The sequence below is a fragment of the Fundulus heteroclitus genome, chromosome 18 (assembly GCF_011125445.2).
Source record: "Fundulus heteroclitus isolate FHET01 chromosome 18, MU-UCD_Fhet_4.1, whole genome shotgun sequence".
NCBI classification, from domain to species: Eukaryota; Metazoa; Chordata; class Actinopteri; order Cyprinodontiformes; family Fundulidae; genus Fundulus; species Fundulus heteroclitus.
In genome coordinates this window covers 15140466-15167081 of record NC_046378.1, presented here as the reverse complement: position 1 = coordinate 15167081, position 26616 = coordinate 15140466, and the positions used below count along the sequence as shown (strand labels likewise).

General features: G+C 39.7%; 2 protein-coding genes across 3 annotated transcripts; one reads left to right on the top strand and one right to left on the bottom strand.

Moving 5' to 3' along the window:
• The first annotated feature begins 5997 nt into the window (after positions 1 to 5997).
• LOC105923387 (regenerating islet-derived protein 3-gamma-like) lies at positions 5998 to 9313 on the top strand. Of its 2 annotated transcripts, XM_036149952.1 has the most exons (5): positions 5998 to 6357; positions 6525 to 6618; positions 6709 to 6815; positions 8770 to 9135; positions 9209 to 9313. In XM_036149952.1, the coding sequence occupies exons 1-5, from the start codon at positions 6093 to 6095 to the stop codon at positions 9217 to 9219; spliced, it is 843 nt and encodes a 280-aa protein (XP_036005845.1). In that variant the 5' UTR covers positions 5998 to 6092; the 3' UTR covers positions 9220 to 9313. The 2 variants fall into 2 exon arrangements, with proteins under 2 accessions (XP_036005845.1, XP_036005846.1); XM_036149953.1 differs by having other exon boundaries at positions 5998 to 6618.
• Positions 9314 to 11355: 2042 nt separating this feature from the next.
• On the bottom strand, positions 11356 to 26107 carry nlrc3l (NLR family, CARD domain containing 3-like). The gene is made up of 12 exons (XM_036149924.1): positions 25891 to 26107; positions 25304 to 25519; positions 21748 to 21840; positions 21428 to 21602; positions 21164 to 21308; positions 20917 to 21009; positions 19093 to 19445; positions 17831 to 18034; positions 16312 to 16487; positions 15934 to 16207; positions 15636 to 15851; positions 11356 to 13638 (listed from the first exon to the last, which is right to left on the bottom strand). Exons 1-12 carry the CDS (start codon positions 25902 to 25904, stop codon positions 13270 to 13272), a joined length of 2328 nt encoding a protein of 775 aa, XP_036005817.1. The 5' UTR covers positions 25905 to 26107; the 3' UTR covers positions 11356 to 13269.
• Positions 26108 to 26616: the final 509 nt, after the last annotated feature.

The following is a 26616-nucleotide window of genomic DNA, read 5'->3' as shown; positions in this document are numbered from 1 at the left end:
TGACTTGAAAAATTTAACTATAACTATTACTGTGTATGATGCATGAAGGTGACTTTAAAAAAGAATGCAAACTCGTTGCTGCAAAAAAAACTATTTTAGTGATCTTAAAAAATGTATGAGCAACTAGCGCAAGTTGTAAACATTACATTTGCAGAACTGTATGAACTTAATAGTTTTGAGTAGAACTAGCTAAATAAAATCAATCAATCTTGTGTCCACATAAAAACTGAGACAAAAACAACATACAAAAATAAAGAATAAAAAAAAGAACTCTAAACATTATAATCCATGTAGGCACATTCTCCAGTGTCTCCAATTACAAGGGGTGTGTATCTGATGCTTAGTAGTGACAGTGAGCACTTTTTTTATTTGTTGACTTCTGGTGTTTGCAGGAAGCATCCCGTCTAGATCCCAAGCTACTTTTCATATTTCCTTATGTTTCCATGCGGTTAATCATAAAATTTTGCATTTGCAACTTGAAAAGACTTATTACTCAGGACAACCTAAAGAACTAGACTGAGAGGCCATTGAAAGTCATTGGCAGGTGTCTTTAATCAATTAGCTGATTAGATTCTGGCACAAGGTGTCTTCAATATTGGACCTTTTCACAATATTGCAAATTTCTGAAATACTGAATTTGGGGTTTTCATTTGTTGTCAGTTATAATCAACAAAATTAAAAGAAGTAAACACTTCAAATATACCAGTCTGTGTGTAATAAATACATATAATGTACAAGTTTCTCTTTTTAATGGAATCACTGAAAAGTAATTCAACTTTTTCATGATATTCTAATTATATGATCAACACCTGTAAGCTTCTTTCTTTCAAAAAGAATTTTACAATCTATCCTCATTGCATATGTAAAACACCTTTGAGCCACATCTTTCAATAATAAAACTCTCTTCAGAAAAAAGTGACCTCCAGTTGTGGGTGTGTTGAATCTGTCAAAAAAGGGAAGCTTAATGCAGCTCTATAAAGTCCTAATCCCTGCCTCCACTTTCATCATACTCTGGACACCGACAGCTGACAGATAGTGCTCTTTAACTGGGTAAGCTTTTATTACAGCTCAAGAACATACACACACACACACACACACACACACACACACACACACATATATATATATATATATATATATATATATATATATATATATATATATATATATATATATATAATTGTTGTTCTTTTTTTGTTTTTGTTTTTTAGATTTTCATCTTTCAGGAGTTTTCTTTGGTCTCCATAGGATAAAAGACTATGAGCTATTTCATCCATTTATCACTGCTGCTGGGTATGTTCCTACCTACAGTACTTATTAGTTTATTCATATTATTTCAATTTATTTACTGGTTAACAACATATGGACCAGAAAAATAAGAAATACAAATTAAACATTTCACTATATGCTATTGTTTTGTTTTCTTTTTTTCTTTTTCTGCAACAATCAAAGTGATTGTTTTTTCATCACACGGGAACCATCAAGATCTCCCTCTTTTAGGTTGCCAATGGAAAAAAAATATTAGCTGCAGGAACGGGAAAGATGTCTGGCAAATTCACGGCAAAAAGGAACACCCAAACTGGATCCTTTCCTTGAGTTGTACTGGGGAAGTATCTAATTCTTGTTCTGGATGCCTGAAAATTGAAATACCCACTACAGGTATGTGACAAATTACAGAAGAAAATACATAATACAAGCCTTGTGTTTAGTTATTTCTTATTCATTTGTTATAACATTAATGTTGCATGCATGTTTCTACTTTCTGAAATTCTCATATTTTGTATCCATGCATTAGAAAAAGATAAAAATTTGTGTAAAAGATGCAGCGAGGCAGGAACATGCAATGGGGATGGTAACAGTGCGGACACTGGGAACTGTGAGAACAACTGTGAAGAGAGGTAACTATGCATATACAGATGGACAGAAACAGGTGATCCACAGATTATTCATAACCCTATCAGATTTAGAGATTTAAGTTATCTTCCTTCAAAACAAGGTTTGTTTCAAATACAATAAATGTCGCAGGCAATTCCCAAAATTATTTATGCCTTTGTCGATAATTAATGGAAAAGCCTTTACTGACATTACAGTTATCAAATGCTTCTGATAATTGCGGACCATCTTTCTTGTGTGCAATGACCACCAGGTCTGAAAGCTTGGAAGGCCTCCTTGCCATCACCCAAATCTTCAGCTCCCTACACAGGTTTCTTGGTCAGACTCAAAACAGGAATCTGGCCGGGCCACTGCAAAACACTGATATTACTTCCAGTCAGAAGAAATGTGGGTAAAATCAGAATTGCTTTAAATCTAAATCTGCCAGGGGAATGACTAACTCAGTCTATCAATAGATGAACAGATGGATGGACGGATGGATGAACAGATGGATGGATGGATGGATGGATGGATGGATGGATGGATGGATGGATGGATGGATGGATGGATGGATGGATGGATGGATGGATGGATGGATGGATGGATGGATGGATGAATCCATAATGTTTTGATCATGGTTGTTAAATGAAAGAATATTTTGTTTATCCCACAGTTGCACCATGACAATGCCAGCCACTACTCAAACTCTCAGTGTAAAATATCCAGGTCAATGTAAAATAGACCTCACTGATAATGTAACAGGTGAGTACATAAATCAGTGATAAAATAAACATTTTAAAAAGGCAAAAAGCCTCTTTCTGCTCAGGCACTCATAGTGCATGAGACTGCTTTTATTTATTTTCTAATATCTCTTTTTGACTGGAAATGTCCATCTCTGCATTGTAACCGTTGAGGCCCGCCTGGATTTTATGCTTTGTTTACTTTTCTTTTAATCTTATAATGTACTTTAAGGTTGCTTTCATAATTATGAAAAACATTTTTACTATGCTATTAAGAGAAGAAAAAATTGTAGGTGTAGAAATGAAACACCTAAAGACACGTGTACATATATTTTGTTTCCTTTTTTTAAGTTGTACCTCTGAAGTTCTTTGATGAGAAGAAAAGCTGGATTAAAGCCTTGCAGCACTGCCACAATTTGTCCTATTCCCTGGTCCACTTCACCAACCAAACAGTGCAGGAAGAGGTAAAGAACCTGATGCAATGTCAGTCCGAATTGGAACATGGAGTTTGGGTGGGTTTGGAACGATCCATCTTTGGTACTGATCTGGAGTGGAAGTGGACATCAGGATCAACAGCTGTAAACCCAGGTTGGATTGAAAACTTTCCTGCCGACAGCCTGAACAACCACTGTGGTAAACTCATCTGGCATACAACATCAGAGACAATAAAACTGGTGGATGCAAACTGCCATGATGAATTACCTTTCATCTGCCAACGTTAGCCATGTTTGTGTTTGAGTCACATCTGGAATGAGATTAAACTGTAGCTGTTATTTGTTGGTTCCTTAAAGAGGAAAAATCAGCAGAAGTAAAATGATTGGATATTCATCTGTCTTTTTGTTTTCTTACAGAAAACCTGTACATGGAGTTCTGAAGTGTTTTCTCTTAACCCAAGCGAATCATTCTAAGTACCATTAAGTGGATTACATGACTTTACGATCAGCTTTTGACGCACGTCTTTCCACTCACCACCGGTGACCAGTTTAAGGTTTTTCTATAACATAAATAAGTGGTTGTTTTTGAAATAAGCGTTTATCACTCCTTTGTAAATTGTTGTTAAATGTTATGTTCTACAAAGAGAATAAACATCATGGTCCAATGTTTACATCACAGGGCCCCTTGTAGAGAGTATAACTATTTTTACCATTCAGTTCATTCTTATTGTATGGGATTTTCCTGAAGTTGGCTAAATGTTTCTTTACAGTTTAGTAAAAGCAAATAAACAACTTTTTTATATATTTTTACCTAGGGACTCTGATCTGTAATTACCCAGATTTTCCTCAGTTGTAAAAATGTTTTATTCATGTTGTTTAGAATGACGATATTAGTCATCGTCATTTGAATTGTTACTTTTAGCATCTTTTGGAAAAGGTTTAAAAATTGCAAACTTTAAACCAAACCTTTAGAAAATACAATGTAAAGAAATTCTACCTAATCTAGAAAAATGTAAAAAAAAAAAAAAAAAAAAAAAAAAAAAAAAAAACTTATGGAAACATCATTTTATTTCTTATTCAAATTTTCTGCCCTTGGAAATTTCCATTTTTCTTTTAACTAAGCTGCATTTGGTTTAGGTCACAATAAAGATGGAAAAAGTTCTGAAAATTATTCATCTTAGTCTCATTGTGTTACATAACAAAAGCCTTTTATTTCAATAAGAGAGTGTGGACTTTTTATTGATATTGTAAATATTAGTAGTGAATGGTTTATTGATGAAATAATGCATGGTTAGAAAATGAGGTTACTAATAGGAAAAGGAGCCAGCTGACACTGAGCCATTTCACACATAGTGGTGCGCACCATAAAAACCACATTAAGCAAATTTAGATGAGCCCTTTTGCATGCATGAAAATAAGAACTTTATTGGGAGTCAAATCACACAATGATGTTCTGTCTCTGGAAAGCAAGCGAAGCAGAAAAGACACAAATTAAAAACCTAAGAGTTATACATTAGGCCAAGCTACAACTTCCAGATTAGTATTTCTTAATTACTTCCTCAATTGTTGTATTTACAGTATTTCATTGCAGATCTGTTTTCAAACCATAACAAGCAGCATCTTTCTGAAGTGCACTAGAATGGAAACTTAAAGTGCAGGCTTAGAAGGCTAAAACAGCACATTTTGGTGTAAAATAGAGCCCGAACAAAAACAAATTGGCTTTTTTTAACTGACGCGGCGTAATGCATACCTTCTCTCTTCAAAAACTGATTTGAATATAATTTGCCTCTAATTTAGCTGAAAATCTACATGTTTTTGAAGCGTAAGTAAGGAACCCGGATGTATCTGAGATATGAGGGAACAGGGCCTCATTGATGCAACAGTAAACAGTATCTATGGCTTTGAATGGACTTTTAGACAGCGCTTCATAGGAAAGAGAATTCATTTAGCCGGAAAGAGGAAGAAGGAAACAGCTGTAAAGTCAACATTCAGTCCCTTCCACCAGTTTGAGGTTTTAGTTCTCAACAATAAGGTAAGTTTATGATTAATGAACTGATTGAACGTTGACAAAATAGTAATTTACATTTATTCTTCAAATAATCCTGAAAAAGTGGTATAAAATATTTCCAAAAGAGCTAAAAAAGATTCACAACACTAAATAATGTTTAGTTTATGTTGTTTTGTAGGCAGGTCTACACGTCTTTGAAAGCATGACCTACTAAATGTCGAATTCCTGACAATAGAGCAGGTACAGCTATGCAAAGACATTTTCCTCTGTAATGTAACAGCTTGCTGTGGAAAAAATATGAGAGAGGAAAACAGACAAAGGATGTCATCATGTGAAACAGGGGTCCTGATCTGACTAACAGAGTTGTCAAACTATATCTACAGCCATCTCTATATCTATGAGCGGAGAGCCCTTTGAGAAACAGGCTGCTGCATCCGAGGTGCACAAAGAGAGTTTATCACAGATATTTCTTCCCAGCAGTTGTCACTCTTTACAACCATCACAGCTCACAACAAACTCAAAATAGTTTTTTTTCTTATTTATTGTAAAAAGTCAGTTGTTCTTATGCACAAATGTTTGTGCACTTTGTATTTTTTTTTTTAAATCAGCCCACTCAGTTGGATATTTCTTTGATCCGAGTATGTTATTTTAATAACTGTGCCGTATTTTTCCTGATGTAAATTTGCCCTGTCTCATTTTTATATGTACATATATTTAACCTTCTGTGTCAATCTGCATGCTTCCATTTGCCTTTCACTTTGTTGCAGTTTTACCTCAGCATTTATTTTTCAGTTGTTTTCTAAACCATTACAGGCCATGTCACACCTGATGTATCTATTTTTGATGCTGGGTAAGTTCTTTTCTACACACAAGACCTAGTTGACTGGAGTGCAATGTTTAAATTCAAGGTTTAATAATTTTTATTTCCTGTTTATATTTATTGGGGGGGGGAGATAGTTTTGCCGTACAAACATTTTTACATTTGAAAATGGAATTGAAACAACTCAAATCTAAGTGGATCTTTGTCTTTTAGCAACCATGCAGATACTCCATCTTGCAGCAGGCACACGCAGAGAGATCAATGTCACCCTTGACAAATGCCCTCAGCGCTGGATCATGAAAGAGAAGTGTTCAGATGAAAGAAGTGTTGCAAGAATTTCATGTTGGAAGAATAAGAATAAAAATAAAATCTCTTTAAAAGTCAGGGCCCTGCCACGGAAATGTTCTGAGAAACATGCCAATAGATGCACTTGCCTGAACGTTACAGTCAACAGTTTTGGTTTGTCCCATGAGATAATTGATGGTATGTGCGCTGACCTTCCTCTGAATCTCAGTAGCTAAAAATTAATTGTGTCAGACACATAACTAAAAAACAAATTTAGAAATTCTCAGTATCTGATTTCAAATTGATTATTTGATATGTATACCTACAATTAATACTGAACTTATTGAAGGATTCTCATTTTGTAGATGTGAAGAATGAAAATGGGGAATATGTAATATGTAAGAAATGTTGCATGGATCAATGTCCCGCTACGTGTCGAGGTGCAACATGTAAAAAGAGGTAGTCACTTATTCTGAAACTGACTTTTATACACTTTTATACCTAAAATGTTGGAGTCCCTCATTTAGTTTGCACTTCTGTCTTTCATAGGCTACGACTTAAAGTGAAGAAGTCGGATATTTCAAGCAATTCGACAATAAATCTCCAACTTTCAGGCACTTGCGAGCTGAGAGTCGATGATGATGACAATGAAACAGGTAAGCAGTATTGTTCAAAGAGGTCGACATGCCACTGAAATTTTGGGATGTGTTTTTTTTGTGTGTGTGTGTGTGTTTTTACTTTAGAAGTTTAATCTCCAAATTCACAAGTCATAGAAAAAATGGTTCTGTAAAAAAAAAAAATCTATTATAGTGTAGTGGATAATAAAAAGGAAACCGATTCAATATTTTAGTCCAGTGATGGTGAAAAGAAAAAAAACAAAAACAAATAAATGCATGAATGAATAAAACCAGTTTAGTTAATGAGGACTAGTGATGAAGCAGATTTGGCTCTAATTTACACATAAAATGGCTTTTTGCGACCACTTCTTTCTCTGGCTGCTCCAGGTATCCAGATTTATTTAAATCTTAGTGTGTCCAGATGCTTATAGTGTGGTCTTGGGGTTTCTTTTTTTGTTGTTTGTTTGTGCTGTTTCACTAAACCTAGATAAAGGATTTAGGAAGGATTTTTGTACACGCATTACCGTTTGGTCCCAGCCTCCATCTGTTCCACGTATTTAATCGTTGTAGACCCATTTTGTTCTTGCAATGTCTTTTGTTTAATTGTAGGGACAATTTAATATTGTTCTGTGGAAAATTTAGTTGGGTTAGAGTGGCTTAGATGTTAGCATTGTTTTCTTGCCGCCGGAAGATCCTGGGTTTGAATCCCATCCAGGGGTCTTTCTGCAAGGAGTTTCCACGTTCTCCGTATTTTTTTTTTTTTTCAGTTCAATTAAATTTTATTTATATAGCGCCGATTCATGAAACGTGAATCAAATTCAATCAGATTATACAGATTGGTCAAACAAAAATCCTATATAAGGGAACCAGTTGATTGCTTCAAGGTCCCAACAAGCAGCATTAACTCCTGGAGAAACGTAGAGCTACAGGGAGAGTCGTCTGCATTGTTCATGGCTTTGCAGCAATCCCTCATTCTGAGCAAGCATGAAGCGACAGTGGGAAGAAAAACTCCCCATTAACGGGAAGGAAAACCTCCAGCAGAACCAGGCTCAGTATAAACGGTCATCTGCCTCGACTGACTGGGGGTTACAGAAGACAGAACAGAGACACAACAAGACAGATAATTTGGGTTCTCTCTGGGTAGTCCGGATTCATCCAGCAGTTCAAAATCATGACTAATTGGTGTCTTTAAATTGCCATTTGATGGATTGATGATCTGTGTAGGGAGGTACCCCACTTCTCGCCCAATGTCGGCTGGAGATAGGCACCAGTTCTCCTGCGACTCTGCATGGATAAGCGGGTATATACAACGGATGGATAAATGTAAACCAAGGTCCTCATTCCACTAGTAGTTGGGCTTCTGTTTTTCATTTAGGTCAGTCAGCTCTACGAAATATGACCCCAGATCAAAGCAAAAACAACTTATTTAGCTCTGATTTACTGTTTTAAATTTTTTTTTCACATGTGTTATTTCTGGTAAAAGCGAAATTCTGACACGGGTCCAATCCAACCATGACTGATGGGGGTGTTTCTCTGTGATTTCTCTAACCTGTGGGGTACCTGAAGGCCTTTTGGGCTCCATTCTCTTTCCTTTAGACATGCTTCCTTCGGGGATCTACTTTCAAAGATCTTATTGCTTTACACCAGTTTGCTGACAACCTTCAAATGTACTTAATCCCTGTAATTCATTATTCTCTTCAGACCATTCTGAACTGATCAGGGCTTTACAGACGCTGATCTGACCAAACCTCCTGAACGTGAACAAAAATTGAACTGAAGTTATCTTTTTGGACAAAACCGATCTATAACAGTACCTTTGGGCCATTAAATATTCATTCAGACTAATTTGTTTAATCTCAATAGGGAGGTAATCTTACTTTTGTAAAATAGCCTGAAAAATTAGGTTGGGGCCATTTTACTAGACCATAAACCAAAAAAACAACAAAAAAACAAAGAAGTTTTTGATCACTTGTCTTGTTTTTGTTTTCTCAAGAAACATCTCTGCTGATTAACTATGAAGCCAGAAGCTGGATAAAAGCCTTGCAGCACTGCAAGGATCTAAATACCACTCTGGTCCAAATCACCAATGATACGGTGGGGGAGGACGTGGTGAGTCTTTTAGAAGAAAGGCCAGAATTACAGGACGGGGTCTGGATCGGACTGGAGCGCTCCATCTTCGGTACCGACACAGAGTGGAAGTGGACCTCCGGGATCAGAGCTGAATATTCTGTTTGGAAGAGCAGCTCCTCTGTGGACCCGCTGAACAACCACTGTGGAAAGCTTGTCTGGCTTGAGGAGTCCCAACAAACCCAGCTGCTGGATGGCGACTGCCACCAACGATTACCTTTCCTCTGCCACGGTAGGCTGTGCTTTCAATGGAAACTCTCTTTTAGGACGTCTGAGTTTGATAACTGTGCCTCTCGTCTCCTCAGGTCTACCGTAAACTGTACGGAGCTCAGAAAACTCCGCCGATGGATCATCTCTCGTTCAAATCATTTTAAACACTGATCATTCTTGTGAGATTTATCTTTTCATATTTTTCAGTTTTCTTTCGCTGAACTCTGAACGCTGAGCAAGCAGTATGATTAACACAAGTTTTTGGTATTTTGGTTCAAACTGTATTATTCTTTTCCTTATTTTGGTTCATGTACGTAGTAGGTATAGAAAAAGAGACATACAGTAGAGAAAATACAAAGAGAAAATAAACCTAACTAACCTATTAAAGACCTGATTTGTGGGGATTGTTGGCTTTTAAAACATGAGCAAAGACTGGTTATTTAGTTTTTTTCTACAGGCTCTGTTGATCTACTTTGTTGAATTTCAGTTTCAGAAACTTTTGATTTTCATCAAGATTTTACTAACTTTATTCTATATGTTTATTAAATTTAAAGAGTTGTATTTTTATTTGCTTTGATTGAATTATGAAGTTGATCTGAATACCAATTTTACGTTAACATCTCACTTTTATCCGTAAAATACTTTAAAAGGGTTCACAAAGTGCTGTAAACAATTAACTGTATTGGGTTTTTTTTTCTGCTATTCTAGATTAAATGCTCTTATTTGCTTTGGCTTTTTTTTTATTTGCATCAACTTTTATATAAACAAATCATCTAAGATTAAAAATTACTGTAGGGTTGTTGGTCACGTGCACCTTTTCAGCAGTGCCAAAAAATATTTTAATACTGAGGTCAGGCTTGTGCGAAGATGCCTCTAAAACATTGACTTTGTTGTACTTAAGATACTTTATAAGTAATGTAATTAATTTAGTGGCATGCTCAAAGGCCATTTAAAACTATTTGTGGCAAATTTTCTGGCTGTCATCAATCCATCCGTCACGTTTCAGAAAGAATGAAAAACATGTTCTGGCTTTATTATTTACAGCATCTTACGGAAAGGAGAGGGTCCAACGGGCTTTTGAGAAGCCACCTAAGCACCGAAGGTCCGAAGCACCGAAGGTCAGCAAAGAATCCTTCAGACGTGAAATAAACGGGGAAAAATGGCCTTCAGAAACTCCCATTTTAACGTTTCAGACACAAACAGCCCCTGTTGCCGCAGAAAATCAAGAGCGACCAGAAAGTAAAAGCTCGATCAGTTGATGACTTTATTGATATAAATGCTCAGGACGTAAAACAAAAAAATATAAATCCGAGTTCTGAACACGCCACAGATTCCTTTTTATCCCTGTTCACCACATAAATGCTAGGCGTGTGCAGAACTTTGCGGATGCAACAAAATACTCACAACAAGAAGTCGTGGCTTACCGAAAGAATAAAAATCATCACAGGCACGGTAATCTCAGCACACATAAACTTCTGATAGGTTTTTATAATTTCTCTGGTAGATCATACATAAAAAAATATTGGTTAATCTAATTGACTTAAAACTGGAATGTTTTAGTCGGATCAATCATTTGCTTTGATTGAATTATGAAGTTGATCTGAATAACAATTTTACGTTAACATCTCACTTTTATCCGTAAAATACTTTAAAAGGGTTCACAATGTGCTGTAAACAATTAACTGTATTGGGTTTTTTTTCTGCAATTCTAGATTAAATGCTCTTATTTGCTTTGGCTTTTTTTATTTGCATTAACTTTTATATAAACAAATCATCTAAGATTAAAAATTACTGTAGGGATGTTGGTCACATGCACCTTTTCAGCAGTGCCAAAAAATATTTTAATACTGAGGTCAGGCTTGTGTGAAGATGCCTCTAAAACATTGACTTTGTTGTACTTAAGATACTTTATAACTAATGTAATTAATTTAGTGACATGCTCAAAGGCCATTTAAAACTATTTGTGGGAAATTTTCTGGCTGTCATCAATTCATCCGTCATGTTTCAGAAAGAATGAAAAACATGTTCTGGCTTTATTATTTACAGCATCTTACGGAAAGGAGAGGGTCCAACGGGCTTTAGAGAAGCCACCTAAGCACCGAAGGTCCGAAGCACCGAAGGTCAGCAAAGAATCCTTCAGACGTGAAATAAACGGGGAAAAATGGCCTTCAGAAACTCCCGTTTTAACGTTTCAGACACAAACAGCCCCTGTTGCCGCAGAAAATCAAGAGCGACCAGAAAGTAAAAGCTCGATCAGTTGATGACTTTATTGATATAAATGCTCAGGACGTAAACAATAAAATATAAATCCGAGTTCTGAACACGCCACAGATTCCTTTTTATCCCCGTTCACCACATAAATGCTAGGCGTGTGCAGAACTTTGCGGATGCAACAAAATACTCACAACAAGAAGTCGTGGCTTACCGAAAGAATAAAAATCATCACAGGCACGGTAATCTCAGCACACATAAACTTCTGATAGGTTTTTATAATTTCTCTGGTGGATAATACATAAAAAATGATTGGTTAATCCTAATTTACTAAAACTGGAATGTTTTAGTCAGATTTAATTATCGGACAATAACGGAGAAAGGATTATTTTTTATATAGAGTGTGTGTAAACATCTGGTTTCAACTTGATCTGTGTCTGGTGTTTCCTCATAAGTGAGATTGCATTTCCTAATGTCTGCATTTATATAACAATTTGACACATTTAATTAAAGATTGGTTACTAATAACTATTTTAGCGATAGTTTGGAATAATTGAATTCTTGTGCCATTTTCCACCTTTGTAAAGCACTGGTTTACTATAAATAAAATCTGATTGCTTCTGACATTGTTGCTAAACCTCATCACCAGTGAGATTTGGTTTGTTTCACATCTTTGGTTCTCGTCTGAGAAGACTCAAACTGCTCTGCTCAGTATCATTTATTGATAGAGATGTGTTAGGATATGCGTAAAAACTAAAAATCATTAAAAAAGGCCTTTCTCCACCCACTTTCTTCAGTGTAACTCACCAAAAAAAAAAAAAAAGAAAGAAATGGCTTCAACCAAAACAAAGCCAATCCAAACCTGCTGATGCTAAACTTTGTACTGATGAACAAAAGAAAGCCTAAACCTCTGCAGTTTCAGAACTCTGCACGCACGCAAAATCAGCAACAGTGAAAACTGAAAGAAAAACAATATAAATAGGAAGGATTTGCTATGTATCCATGTTTAAACTCTAAACGTAGAATAAACGTAGGAATAAAGACCAAACCCCCCGATGGTGTTCTTTCTCACTCCGTTGGCTACTTGTGTGGGCTTAGACATTTAGTTTCACAAGCCTCCTCCATGGCAGGAAGTCCTGCTTATGTTGCGAAGGATCCGAGTGGTTAGAGCAAGTGATCTTGCGCTCTGAGAAGGTTGCAAGTACCCGGTTCGATCCCTGCAGACTGCCACTGTCCATGAGCAAGACCCTTAGCTCCAGATTGCTTCCCGTGTGCCACTCAGTGTGGGCAGCTCCCTGAGGGATGGGTAAACAGAGATAAAATGTCCCCTCTGTGGGACTATAAGGGAAATCTTTCTTTGTTAAGGCCTCTGACATTCACCGAAAATAATCAACAGTAGGATTTGAAAACCTGAACACAGCAAGTGAAGGGAAAAAAGCTTTAAAAGAAAACCTTTGACGGCGTTCAATGAAACATTTGCTTTGACTCTTATTTCTGCATTTTTTCTTTCTTCTGCAAACACTGAAAGGTCTGTTCTGCTTGTTTCTGTCTCATCTGTAAATTTATTATCTAAACCTTGAACCATAAAGTTATTGTACACATAAAAAAAAAAAAAAAAAAAACAGCTTCAGATTGAAATGGCAGCCAGACGGGGTGTGTGTTTTTTTAAGATGTTCTGCTTAGAACTGGACTCACAATACACAGTGCTTTGTAAAGTCTATACCTTTGGAAGGTATAAAACTAACATTTTAGGTTGCTTGGTGCAGCTAGAAAACTATATTATTCTCCGTTTCATCCCAATAAAAGCTAGTAGTGCTTCAATGTTGGTCACTTAATGTCATTCTCCTGTTATTTCTAAAAGTCACCCTTTAAGCAGCATCTACCCATTCTATCTGCGCTCCTCTAATCTCAGAACGTGAGATTCTGAGATTAGAGGATTCTGAGATTAATCACTCTCCTGGGTCAGCTCTCTTAGGCACTCATCCAGGTTGCGCGTATTGATGCCAGGAGCGTTCTGGAGGGTCTGCTCCAGCAGCTGCACCACCTCACCTTCACCTTCCATCTTGGGGGCTTGTTGAGGAAACAGTGTCCTGAGGAATGATTTGTAGCAGTGCGGGGAAAACAGGCCGCACAGGTAACGCAGGAACAAGTCATAGTGGCCCGCCTCGGACCTCATGGTCAACGCCAGAGCGCACTCCACGAGGCCTGCTGGCGACACGTTCCTGTATTTGAGTTTGGATGAGCCGCCAGCGTTCAGGACGTTCCTGGATTCCCTGTAGAACGTGAGGAAGGTGTACAGAGCGGCCATGAACTCCTGAAGGAGAGAATGAGTGGTAAAAGATTGGTTAGCAGTGTTTTTATTTTCCTCGTCCACAAAGTCAAATAGTCACATGACAGTGATGCTGGCCGCTCTTTGGGAAGATTTTATAGAAAAATGCTTGAACAGTCTGAAAAGTCACTTCAGCCTCTCTCCACTGAAGCGGAAAAACAAACCCGGCCAGAGGGACTCCTTACACTTTCCAGCTGATCTACGTTGATCCAATTTTCTGAAATTAAATTATTATTATGTATTTTTTTCTAATACAAAGAGCCCAGTTTATACAGTAGATTATATGTCTATACTCAGTCTAAAGCCTTTGAAGGTGTCCAGAGTGTGGCTCGGGGCTATTTGCGGCCCCTGGACTGACTTTAGACCCGTTTACACTACACTTTTTTAACCGAGCCGAGTCGAGACCAGTCTGAGCTTGGATCAGTTAACCAAGCTGAGACAACTGTTTACACACCACACTATCCCGGTTCCTTGGTTGCTCCTCGCCTCCTGGTGGCGATCTGCGGTACTGCTGCTCTCTGGGATTGAAGGCGAAAGCAGCAAAACAAAACAGCACGGCGCCCGTAACATTCAGGATGTTATGCTTGATATTGTGATATTTTGGTGTTTGCGGAGAGTCAGGGGAAGAAGGCAACCATTGGTGAAATTATTTGAGAGAGTCGGCTTTTGGGAAGTGGATGAGACAAACGAACGTCTAATAAGGATTTACAGACGCAGGAAACAACGACAGACGCTGAGGTTCATCACACTGCTGAGCAGAATCATCTCTGGAAACCGTGTGGCACGGTAAGGAAGCTAGTATTTTTATGAATGTCTGAAATTTGTCTGAATGGAGAGTGAATCGGGACGTGCAGCCAGACACGCCGGAAAAAACGCGGACAGTCAGCTGACTGTAAGGGGATGACGCGGTCTGCTCATGCGCTCTTTATCAGAAAACCGGGCCAAAAAAAAAAAAAACAGTCCGAGACCTGCTCAGGAACTGGATCTGCAGTTAGCGCGGTCCGGTTATGTTTAGCGCGGTCCAGTTCAGTCTGCTGACCATTTACACACAAGAGTTATCTCGGTTACCGAGCTCGGACTGGTCTCGGCTCGGTTAAAAAAGTGTAAACGGGCCGTATGTGTGGCCCCCCCCAACTGCAATTCAGGAATGATTTGGTCCCCCAGCAGGGGTAGGTGGGGATGTTTATTTTTCATGTGACTGAAATTAAAATCATCTTGCAATTGAAAATATTACAGAATGAATAAATTAAAAACTTAATAGCAAACAGGACTCCATCTATTCAATAACGTTTACTCAAAAGCAGGCTTTGGTGCACAGAAATCTGCTTTTAACTCGTTTAATAAAATTGGCTAAAGACAGCAAGTGTTTTCAAAGAAGAGTGACCCAAATCCTGTTTTTAATGCTGAGAACACACAAAAACATGTTGATTTTTATTCCTATATTTATTGAGATGTTCATCCAGTTAACAAAGCAATTTACAAACTGAATGAACAGTTTTTTTATAAAGGCAAATGTGCACAACGCTTTTTAAGTTTTGGTCCTACGATGATTTATGCATCCCTTTCCAAAAGAAAATCTGAATAACTTGTTTAATTAAAAGATCGCATGATCATATTGTGTGGAGCAGGTACTTTCTGGTTCCTTGATAGCAGCATAAATATCAATAAATTGAAAAATCTAATTAACTGGAGCTACTGTGTGGGGTTTAGTGATACAAATCCCATTAGTTTTTGTAGCTGGTGTTCTGATGAAGCCTATTTTGAATTATTTTTGAATATGTTATATTATTAAATATATCTCTAAAGCACAGAATTTGTAATTAAAATGACATGCAGTCACAGCCATGCAGTGATTTAAAAAAACACGGCAAGAAGCTGTAATCTTTTATCATTATCACAATAACACAATACATCCTGATAGAATTTAACGTCCTTATCGCCCACCGATCGTCAGATACACAGAAAAGACGTTTTCTTTTTACCTGAATGGTGAAGTGGGCGAAGCAGAACCTCCTTCTACCCGACAAGCCTTCAGGATTGAGCTCAGTGCACAAGCCCGAGCGCACCACCACCTCTCTCAGGTCCAGATCGAAGTCCTTCAGGTCCTTCTCAGTGAACACGCTGGTGTTGACCTCCAGCAACTTCAAGGCCATCTTCCCAATCCCCGTCAGATGCTTGTACTCTGTGACGGTCCATTTCTACACGAAAAAAACAGGCCGGAAGCAGGACATTACAAACACTGAAAGGAAGACGCAGCCTTTAAGCTCCGACGCACAGTACCATTTCATTATCCCTCCGTCTGTAGTAGAACTTCAGCCTGCGATTCGTCATAATGGTCACGTAGTTGATGAGGAACGGCGTGATTCTAGGACGGTTGCTCCCATAGTCCACGAGCCGGAAGCTGTAGCTGAAAACTTTCCCCACTACCCAGCAGAAGAAGGGATGGCGGGCGAGAATCCGTATCGTCGGCGCGCGCTTGTAATGTCTGACGATGTTCTCCGCCATGCGGGCGTCGGTGAGGCGTCGGGTCAGGTAGTCGTCCTTCATCTCGTCGCTGGCGACGACGGAGGAGGAAAAACGGGGTAAAGAGCAAGTCAGAACACTAAAAAGGGCAAAGAGAGATTTTCTCCGTTTATCAAGTAAAAAGAAAGCACCCACGTAAAACCCCGCAGCTCGGTGACGATGTCCACAAACTCAGACGGTATCTGTGAGACCGCCGCTCGTCTGCCCAGGATCCAGAGGCGCGCGCCGCGGAGCACGTTGCCTCGGATGATGTTGACCACCAGGACGTCCATGGACGCTTTGGTGTAGTTGTCATTGATCACCGGAGCGTTCTGCAGGCGGGAACAAAACATGAAGACAAAGTTTTAAACGATCTCTAGAAACGAAACTGTAATCTCTTTTCTAAAGAGCTGAAATTTAACTCTAATCTGCAAGTCTTCACTTCACATTTTAACTAGGGCTGGGCAAGTTAACACGTTAATTTCGCGTTAACTCATTAGACTATTAACGGCGATATTTTCTTTAAGGCGCATTAACGCATGTTGCTCACATGCTTTTATTTTGTGAAGGTCTGTTGCTGCAGTGTAGGGGTTTGAATCAGAACAGTAGGTGGCGATAATGCGCCAATAACCTCGCTGTCAGCCAAACCTCGGATTCAGAGTAAGAAAGGTGCTGGCCGGAAAAAAACAAAGCAGACATGCGGAAGGCAAGGCAATAAACGCAAGCAACGCAAGCATATCGAGTTTGCAAGCATTTCAGTTTAAAGTTCTTCCAGCATGGAATATGACAGAAACAAGTTAGTTGTAACCACTGCCAAGTTAAACTTTGGTATTGAACATAAAATGGTAATGCTGCTCCCTGCGGTTACCTCAGAAATTGCCTGTTTTTGGTAGATTTTTTCCCCATAAAGAGAATTCCCTGTCAGTGGCAATAAGCTTTAATTTATTATTATTGCTATTTTTTGTTTTACATGTTTAAGTTGAGCTTTACACTAAATATGTGTTACTGATAAGTGCTACAAATGTTACAACACTTTTGTTCATATGGCAGCAGAACATTAAAATAAAAGTGCTCTTTACACTACTTTTGAATTCATTCTTGGAGTTTCTAAATACAATGCGATTAATTGCGATTAATCGCGATATTTTAATCGTTGCCCAGCCCTAATTTTAACACAAAGAACTTTATTTGCACCAGAATTTTTTTGTTTTTTCTGGATTCTTTAGGGGGACATTTGGGGTATTTATTCTAATTGCAAGTGTGAACGTTAACAGGCGTAAAGGTGCAGCTCATTAAAACAGGATATAAGCAAAATGTTGATTTATTCAAGTGAATAAACTCAGAAAGGGCAAATCACAGATTCTCTGCAGAAGGAGTGAACCTGTACTGGTCATGGTAGACTGCAGACTCATTGCTGCACCTTTTTTAAATAGTAATAATAATCTTTATCTTTTTTCATTGCAACTTTGTACATTCCAGTGAAATTTGTCCTCTGCTTTTGACCCCCCCCCCCTTAGGAAGCAATGGGCTGCAACTCTGCAGCAGCAGCAGAGGAGCATTCTGGGGCTGAAGGTCTTGCTCAGGGGTCCCAGTGTGGTACTCTGTGGGATTCGACCCGGGGAACTTGCAGCTTTCCTAAACTTTTAGATGAGTTATGGCGACGCAGATGGAATACCTTCCAGTCCAGAGTCCCTTCGTAGCAATCAAAGCAGTCCATTATCACGAGGAATTTAGCGCCGTCTTCCTCCAGCAACTTGAGATCTTTTACGGGGAAGTGGAAATACTGCATTATGTCCAACATGGACCTATCCTCATGGCCGCTTCTCTCCAGCACAAGCCGCAAAGCGCGGAACGAAAGCTTGATGACGTAATGCAGGTCCTGAGGAGAGATTAGCAGACGGAGGAGAAAAAAAGTTTAGTTTCCACAAAAATAAAAACAGCAAACCGCGAAAATAACAAAAAAACTTTTCAGAGTTATTCCCAGGAAAGGCAACATCATCTGTGGCGGGGCACATCAGAATCTGATTTTAAGCAAACGTACGTCTCACCCTAATGGAAATGTAAATAAAGGGCGCACACTGCTATAGCTGGGGATGAAAGAAGACAGAAATTAAAACATAACAGAGCAGCACAGCTGTTAAATGGTTAAATTCTAGTTTTGGTGTATTCCAGTGCATCAAACCAACAGAGTAATTTTTTTATTTTTTTTTATGGAAAGAGAAAAGAAAAAGGGCGCCACCTTGTGAGAAACTGAAAGCAGGACAACAATGGCTTTGTGCTGCCAGTTCTTCCATAAAAGTCAGATTTGTGCACAACTAATAGTTAGCCTGTCAACAGATTAACCTGAGCTGCGGCTCTCTGCAGCTCCTCCAGAGTTACCATGCGCCTCCTGGCAGCTTTTCTGATTAAGGTGGGGAAAAAACGAAAAAAAAACACAGCAAACCGTTAACCATGCACTCTTTAAATGGCCTAAAGGAAGAGTGGAAAGAAGAAGACCACTATCTGAACGCACCACCCACACAATAAAACATGGTGGTGGCAGCATAACGCTATGGGGACGCTTTTGTGTAGCAGGGAGAGGGAAGCTGCTCCACCCTGACAGACGCTGCAAAAGATTAGAGACTTCCAGCGAGGCGACTGTAAACAGGCGGCCAGATCATCTCATATTTATGTGCTACGGTGCTCTAGCTCAGAACTAAGTGTTGAAAACTGACGCTAAGACACACCCAACAACACATCTGTCTGAGCTTGAGCTGTTTTGCAAAGATGAACGGGTCACTAAACACAAAGGCACACATTTCTATATGTAAAAATCCATAAAAACATGGACCATTCTCCTTGTATTTTACGTTTATCCATCACTTTGTCCCAGATAGAGCGTCTGTTCTACCCTTATCGGGTCTTCACTGATGACTGAGTGTTTTTGTCATTCCTCACCCTGTTGGCCTTCTCCTCTGCCCAGTCCAGCGCGAACTTGGCCACCGACACAGACATGCCGACCCCCGGGAGCCCCGTGGTCACTACCGTCCTCGCCAGAGAGCCGTCTTCCTTCTGGAGTCGGAACAGATTGTTCAAGGGCACAAAGGTGTCCTCGCTGGGGACGTCGAAAGGTGCCGGGGATTTTCCCAAGGTCTCATGAGTGAGGTCGACTCCTCCGTACGCGCAGGTGGAGATCTGAGGCTCCACGTAGATGTTGTTCAGCAGGTTCTGCTTTCCGGCCTGGATCACCCCCTCTCGGATCACTAGGAACTTTCTGTGAAGCCTACCTTTCAGGTAAAAACAAAAAATGGCTGTTTGGGGGAGAGAACAGAAAAAGAAGTTAAAAATGACATGTACTGAACGTGGATCCTCAACCATTTGGAGATCAGTCCCTTCACAGTGCCTCCTGTCTTTTTTTTATTGCTGTTGGAAGGGGGGGGGGGGGGGGCATTTCAGACCAGGGGGCTCAGGCGTAGCAGAGGACGCACTTTTCACACTAAAGGTTGGCGGTGGCAAGAACGTTAAACTTACAGCGCACAAAAACCATCAGATGTATAAAAACGCTGCACAGATGTGTCACCGCTCACGTTGCCTTGATAAATACAGATGTGCGGGAAATAACGCTCAGCTTCACGGGTATCTCGTGCCGCCCTGTCCCTACCCCTACACTGCAAAAACAGAACTAGAAATAAGTAAAATGTTCTTAAAATTAGTGTATTTGTCCTTGATTTGAGCAGGTAAATAAGATGATTTGCCAATGGAATACGTTTTTTGCATTTAAAATGGGAACAATTAATCTCAATCATCTTATTTCAAGTGCAGGATGTCTAATTATCTTATATTAGGGGTCAAAATACTCATTCCATTGGCAGATAATCGTATTTACTTGCTCAAACGAAGGATAAATACACTAACTTTAAGAACATTTTACTTATTTTTAGATCCGTTTTTGCAGAGTAAATGCATCTGCAAATCAGGATAAATACCAGGAAGAAGTCAGCCATCGAGCACGGATCCGGCTTTTATTCCGTTCATAACACTACTACTAATAATGGAAATAGTTACAATTATTCTGATAGTATAGTGGAATCCTGAGTTGAGTAGGATTCCATCATTGTTGAGCACTGCAAAAACGGATCTAAAAATAAAGTAAAATGTTCTTAAAATTTGTGCTTCTGTCCTTGATTTGAGCAGGTAAATAATATTATCTGCCAATAGAATGAGTATTTTGACCACTAAAATAAAATAATTAGACATCCTGCACTTGAAATAAGACAATGGAGATGAGTTGTTCCTATTTTAAGTGCAAAATTCTTATTCCACTGGCAGACCATTTTATTAATCTGCTCAAATCTAGGACAGATACACTCATTTTAAGAAAATGGTACTTATTTTTAGTTCCGTTTTAGTTCAGTGAGGTGTGTATGAGGCTAAAAGTGATTATATTCCCTCATATGGATTTATACCATGAAAGCTCAAACTCGTTAAATACAGTGAAATGCAGTTATAATTCAGTGTATCACGGTAAGTTTTAGTGCTTTGGGTTTGTTACTGTCGACTGAAAAAGTTTGCGTGGATTCCAAAACACTTCCACGTACTGTTAATCTTTATACATCCCGTTTAACATTGCACCGCAGGTTTTTTGTGCGTAGACAAGCTTTTAAACAAGAGGCCCCTGCTCTTATTTATTTATTTATTTTAACTGGACGCTCGGTTAGGAATGGGACAAACCTGCCGTACTTCAAATTTGGCATATTTGCTTACAACACGAATGGTACTCACCTTTGTCGCACACTCTCTGCAGTTCTTCCACCTCCTCCACCTTGTTTATGCTTTCAAGAGTGCTTATTGTCTTCGACAGCGCTTTGCTCTGGCCTGAACAACACAGCGGGGACGCAACATCAGATGAGTGAGCACTTAACGGGGAACATGGCTCCTAAAGTCAGCAGAACTACAGAAGCAGCAAAGCAAATAAAACGTGCACTTGGCTCCCACTCCCGTTGCCCACGTCGCCGCAGCGTTTTCTTACCGTAGACCTCGAAGATCTTGTCTACGAAGTCGAGCAGATCCCCGTCCAGGAACAGCGGCAGCTTAACGTCCTCCCATTTGGTGAAGGAAGTTTTAAAGTTTAACAGCTCGTCGCTGTTGAGCCCCGTCAGAACCTTCTGGATGCTCTTCAGACAGAGAAGGAACACGTTATCAATAAGTCCATCCTCACCCCACCGACTGATGGCGACGATTGAGAGTAAAAAAAAAAAATAAAGATAGAAAGGACTGTTTGTGTTGCACCCACTCTGAATATATGAGGCAGACTCAGTTCTGGGTGCAGTTTTCCGGGCTGGCCGTCTTCATCCTCCTGGATCAGGCCTTCCATTTCCAGGGGCTCGGGTGGCTCTGGAGAACAAGTTGTAAGGATTTCGTCTTCGTCGTCCAGTTCGTCGTCCATCATGTCCTCTAGATCTGCGCCGCTGACAGAGAAAATGAGCCGGTTTGAGACCTTTCGGGTTATTTACGTGAAATAGAAGTAAATAATTTCTCATAAGTACATAAAAAGTAAACGTATAGAAACATCCACATCTGAGCCGTCTGTGTGAGCGTTTGTGTTTTCTTTACCCCGTTTCAATGACCATGGCGTCTGGTGGTCTGGTCATTTCTGTGGCTTCAGTGTAGTGAGTCTCCGTATACATGGAGTACATCATCTGAGACCTGCAAAATATTTATCTGATTAGCACAACTACTACAGAGGATTCAAAGTCGGCTTAGTTGCAACACCCTTGCTGTGCAAAATGTTTAAACAACATTTCCTTTCTTTATATTTTACTTGCAAAGATCAAGGCTTTCTTGTAACGTAAGGACTTGGTCAGCAGTTTGTCTGGCTTTCAGGAGGTCTTTCTGAGTTTTTCCCTTGGGACTTTGGTCACTTCTTACTATGTCTAGATGTTTCAGAGAAAAGATTGTGCTGTGATGTGTTTGACAAGCAGAGGCGTCAGATCTATAGAAGGAACGGAAGGAGATGGACAATTTCTGGAGGCAGCAGGGTGAGCATCCAGCAACAACCTGAGTTAATAAGTATCCATATTGTTCAGCCAATAAACATTTAGGAATAACCTTGTTATAATGAAAATATCGTCTTACTCAACTTGACAAATTGTGTCTTTGTAGCAGGCTGCTCTGCTGGTGACAAGATTAATGCATTTCTGTTCTCCTTCACCGATTCTTACCAATTTCACCCTCTCCAACTTCTGTTTTGCAGCCGTAAACAAACTACGTCCTACCCATGTAGGTAAACTGTGGTATCTTTCCTGGTATTTCAGCCTATATAATCATTAAAAAATGTATTGGAGCTATGAAACCACATTTCCCTCTAGTGAACCAAGGAATAGAAAGTTGAAAAGAATAGTTTTCAAAGCAGTCAGGACCGAGGGGCCCCAAACAGAGATCAGAGTCCAACTTATTGTGACAGAAGATATTCAGGAATTAATATATGATAAAATGCATTTTTATGCAGGATTTGAAGGTCTTTATGATTATCTGCCTCCTTTATTTTAAAAAATATTTAACATTTAAGAAAATGTAAGCACATGGGTACAAAGAGTTCTGGATAAAAAAAAAGGACAGTCCATGGGTTTAAAAGGAGCTTGATGTTTGGTAAAAATGGAGAACGCACTCTGGTCCAAAGAGGAATTCTTTTTTTTCTTTTTTTTCTTTATATAGCGCCAAATCATGAAACATGTCATCTCAAGGCACTTTACAAAATCAAGTTCAATCATATTATACAGATTAGGTCAGATTATACAGATTGGTCAAAAATGTCCTATATAAGGGAACCAGTTGATTGCATCAAAGTCCCGACAAGCAGCATTCACTCCTGGGGAACCGTAGAGCTACAGGGAGAGTCGTCTGCATTGTCCATGGCTTTGCTGCAATCCCTCATAATGAGCAAGCATGAAGCGACAGTGGGAAGAAAAACTCCCCATTAACGGGAAGGAAAACCTCCGGCAGAACCGGGCTCAGTATGAACGGTCATCTGCCTCGACCGACTGGGGTTAGAGAAGACAGAGCAGAGACACAACAAGAGAGACAAAAAAGCACAGAAGCACACATTGATCTAGTAATCTGTTCTACATTAGATGGTAGTAGCGGGTGAGCCGTCTTCTCTGGATGATGTCACAGTTAACAGAACGCCAGACCAGGTGTACCTACTATGAATGACTCCTAACAGTACTGTATACACAATTAATAGAAAGAAATCATTGATTATGTACTGTGACCCCATATACTATGAGTTTAGACGTAACCCTTTAAGGCTTTCACTAGTCGGCACGTGAAGGGATAAAACCAATAGTGATAGCCTTAAAGGGCTACGACTAAACTCATAGTATCTGGGGTTACAGTAAATAATCAATCAATGACATTTCAATGTCCAAAATAAAAAAAAAATTATCTTAGGATGGAAAATCTCAAAAACATCAAGACAAAGCAGAATCCATGAAGAAATGACCACTAGATTCTGACATCCTTAAGTACGGTGCTGAAGGTCTGTCGCTCCTTCAGCAAACTGTAATAACTTTGTAACAAACACGTTGTTGCGGCTCCCTTTCCAAACCTAAAGCAGCTGCTGAGAGTATACGGGTCGGCTCCAGTCATTTAGGAGATTATGGCGACAAATGCGCTGAGATCGAGCGCTGCGTCTTGGTGAATTTATTATAAAAACACACAGCTATCAAAGCGCCAAAGATGGATAATGAATTGAAAACCAAGCTGCTAAACCGGGACTCAAACAAATTATGACAATGGGTGGAACAGGAAACTACGACTACCCGTGCCCTCGCTCTCATCACCTGGGCCACAGGTGAGCGCACACCTTTTCACACATACGCTTCCCTACGGGCACCCACCCACGTGAACCTCCACAACACCTGCACCACATCCAGTGTTCATGCCTCCTACACACGTGGCGAGTGCTATGCAACTTTACTAGATCGTAATAAAATACATGATTGCTTCAAAGTCTCATCTTTGCTATGATAAAGTTGCAGCATTTCTTTGTGCAGACAAATCAGAGGTTCACACATTTATTTAGGGGGGGAAAAAAAGAAGGAAAAATGAGGGAAGACTTTAGACAAAAATCAGGTAAAACATTATGACCACTCACTGAGGGGAATAGCTACACGGCTACCTAGAAGCAGGACGAATGGGCGAGCATTACGACCTGAGTGAGATGTTTGGTGAGGGCCAAATAGTGATGATCTGACAGCTGGGTCTGATCATCTCCAAAAAATCTCTCTCAGGGTCCGCTGGGGGCTTTGCTGCCTCCAGCGGTCGGTTTCCATCTTTAAGCGATCGATGAAAGGAACAGTGCTGTACGTGGTGAGCTGGCCAAGGCTCCCTGACACACGTGAAAAGCTGAAGGCTGGTACTTGTGGCCCAAAGCAACGCATGAACCACTGCAAACCGAATTGCTGATAAAAAGGCGTCAGATCCACACAGCAGAGTAGTTTGCTGTTATTCCCTGATGGCTGTGAGCTTTTTCAGAGGGACAATGAACCCTGGAACATGGGGAAAATGGTTCAAGAGTGATTTGAGGAGCCCACATAAAACCTCTTTAAGGTTCTGACTTGGCCTCCAAATTGACTAAATCCAGATCCGCTGGAGTATCTCTGAGATTAGACAAACCAACAAGTCCGATTCTTGGAGGCCTCCGTTTCCTGCTTCAAGGACTTCCAAGGATTTGCTGCAAAAAAATATTTTCTGCCACATCCCACAGCACTCCTTCAGGAGTCTAGTGGAGTCCACGGCTGCCCAGGTCAGGCTCCTTCAGCAGCACAGCCAGGACCACACTACTAGCCGTAATGTTATGATACTCCTGATTGGCTACAATTAACTATTAAAAGCATGAGCCGTCATAAGGAGAAAGAATGGTGTGTTGGTCTTTTTTTTTTAAATGACAAACATTTTCTCCAAAGCGGAGACAGAATGAGAAGGCGAACCACAACTTGACACCAGCGTAATCCCATATGAGGTGGAACCAGTCTGAACATGCAGAAGAGCAAAGGTCAGGAGAGACGGAATGTGACTCTCCTGCACTAAAAAAAATATATATATATATAAAGGTTTAGTGGAAACATGCAGAAAAGTTGGGGCAAAGCTCAAATATATGCATTATTACCCAACAACAGGAGGAGCAGGAGGATCCAGTGGTGCTGGTGGTGCTACAAACACCCCTTCACCTCCCCCTCCTGCCTTCTCCTCTTCTTCCTCCTCCTCCTCCTCCTCGTCCTCGATGCTTTCGCTCTTCATCGACCCATAACTGGAGGGGGGTCTCAAATGCTTCTTCTTCTTCTCCTCCTCCTCCTCTTCCGTATCACTTCCTGCAGCTTGGTCGCTTCAGGAATCAAGAGAAAACCTTTAGTCTCAAATATTCACTCTGTTTAGGTGAGTTATGAAGGAAGCTGGTAGCATTAGATCTTAAGGGCATCACAGTAAATTGGGTGAATATAAATGCACGCCACACGCTTCAGATTTTAGCTGTAAGACTTGTTTTTGTTTGTGATATTTTCGTAAAGTGAAAAAGCGAATACTTTTTACGAAGCGCTGTAATTAATGCAACAACATGCGTGCAACCACGTTAACGCCAGTTATTGATCATAAAACACAAATAATCAAGTAGTAGAACAGACCAAAAACAAATATAAATAAAAAATAATAATTAATACAAGCACGATTATCTTGTTTGAGGTGAAGAACGGCACCTACTTTTCTGAATTCATGCTTCCTGTCTTGAAAACAAAACTACTAAATACTCAGACGGGGAACGTAAAAGTCGAGCCAGAAAGCGGAAGTGCGTCGCCGTGGATGTTTTTGCTGTGATCACGTCCACGCCGGGCGGCACCAGAACCACACGGCTCCTGTCAAACGAGCCACGCCACACGGACTCAAATCCACACGGACATGTCGGCTTCCAACGTCTTTCTTCACTTTACTTTCGTTTTCCAGGGTCACCTGATGGACATCCGCCTTTTGCCTTTCAGAATAAAAGCTGTAATCGCTACTACAATCGTTCAGATGTGACCACGTTTTGATCGTTTTCTCTCGTCTTATTCGTTTTTTTTTTATCGCCAAATAAATCGCAATGAGAGACGCAGATTGTTTTTTTTTTTTTTTTTTTTTTTTTTGGAGTACGGGCAACTCGTCTCCGTTAAATGGGATCCAGGATGAAGGAAAGAGAAGGAATAAAAAGTGATTAAAACTAGTTTTTTTTTTTTTTTTTTTTTTTAATAATAGTACATCCGTAGCTCTAAATATTTAAAACTACAAAAGCACGTTATGGAATGTATGCATTTTAATACTCTGTCTGAACCCACCCTTTTTTTTTTTATTTGTATCAAATTTAAACCAAAAGACAGTTTATCTGAAAAACCACCCGGTGGACGAGGTGACGGAACTGCTTCTTTGTGAATCAAACGCAGGAAATCACGCAAC

What these genes read in the sequence shown, in the direction of transcription:
- LOC105923387 (XM_036149952.1), top strand. Translation starts at nt 6,093, where the DNA reads ATGCAGATACTCCATCTTGCAGCAGGCACACGCAGAGAGATCAATGTC. An exon ending in GTCCCATGAGATAATTGATG is followed by an intron (nt 6,358 to 6,524) that starts GTATGTGCGCTG and finishes CTCATTTTGTAG; the next exon opens with ATGTGAAGAATGAAAATGGG. An exon ending in TGATGATGACAATGAAACAG is followed by an intron (nt 6,816 to 8,769) that starts GTAAGCAGTATT and finishes TGTTTTCTCAAG; the next exon opens with AAACATCTCTGCTGATTAAC.
- nlrc3l (XM_036149924.1), bottom strand. An exon ending in CAAGATCTTCGAGGTCTACG is followed by an intron (nt 21,010 to 21,163) that starts GTAAGAAAACGC and finishes TGTGTTGTTCAG; the next exon opens with GCCAGAGCAAAGCGCTGTCG. An exon ending in CAGAGGAGAAGGCCAACAGG is followed by an intron (nt 18,035 to 19,092) that starts GTGAGGAATGAC and finishes ATCTCTCCTCAG; the next exon opens with GACCTGCATTACGTCATCAA.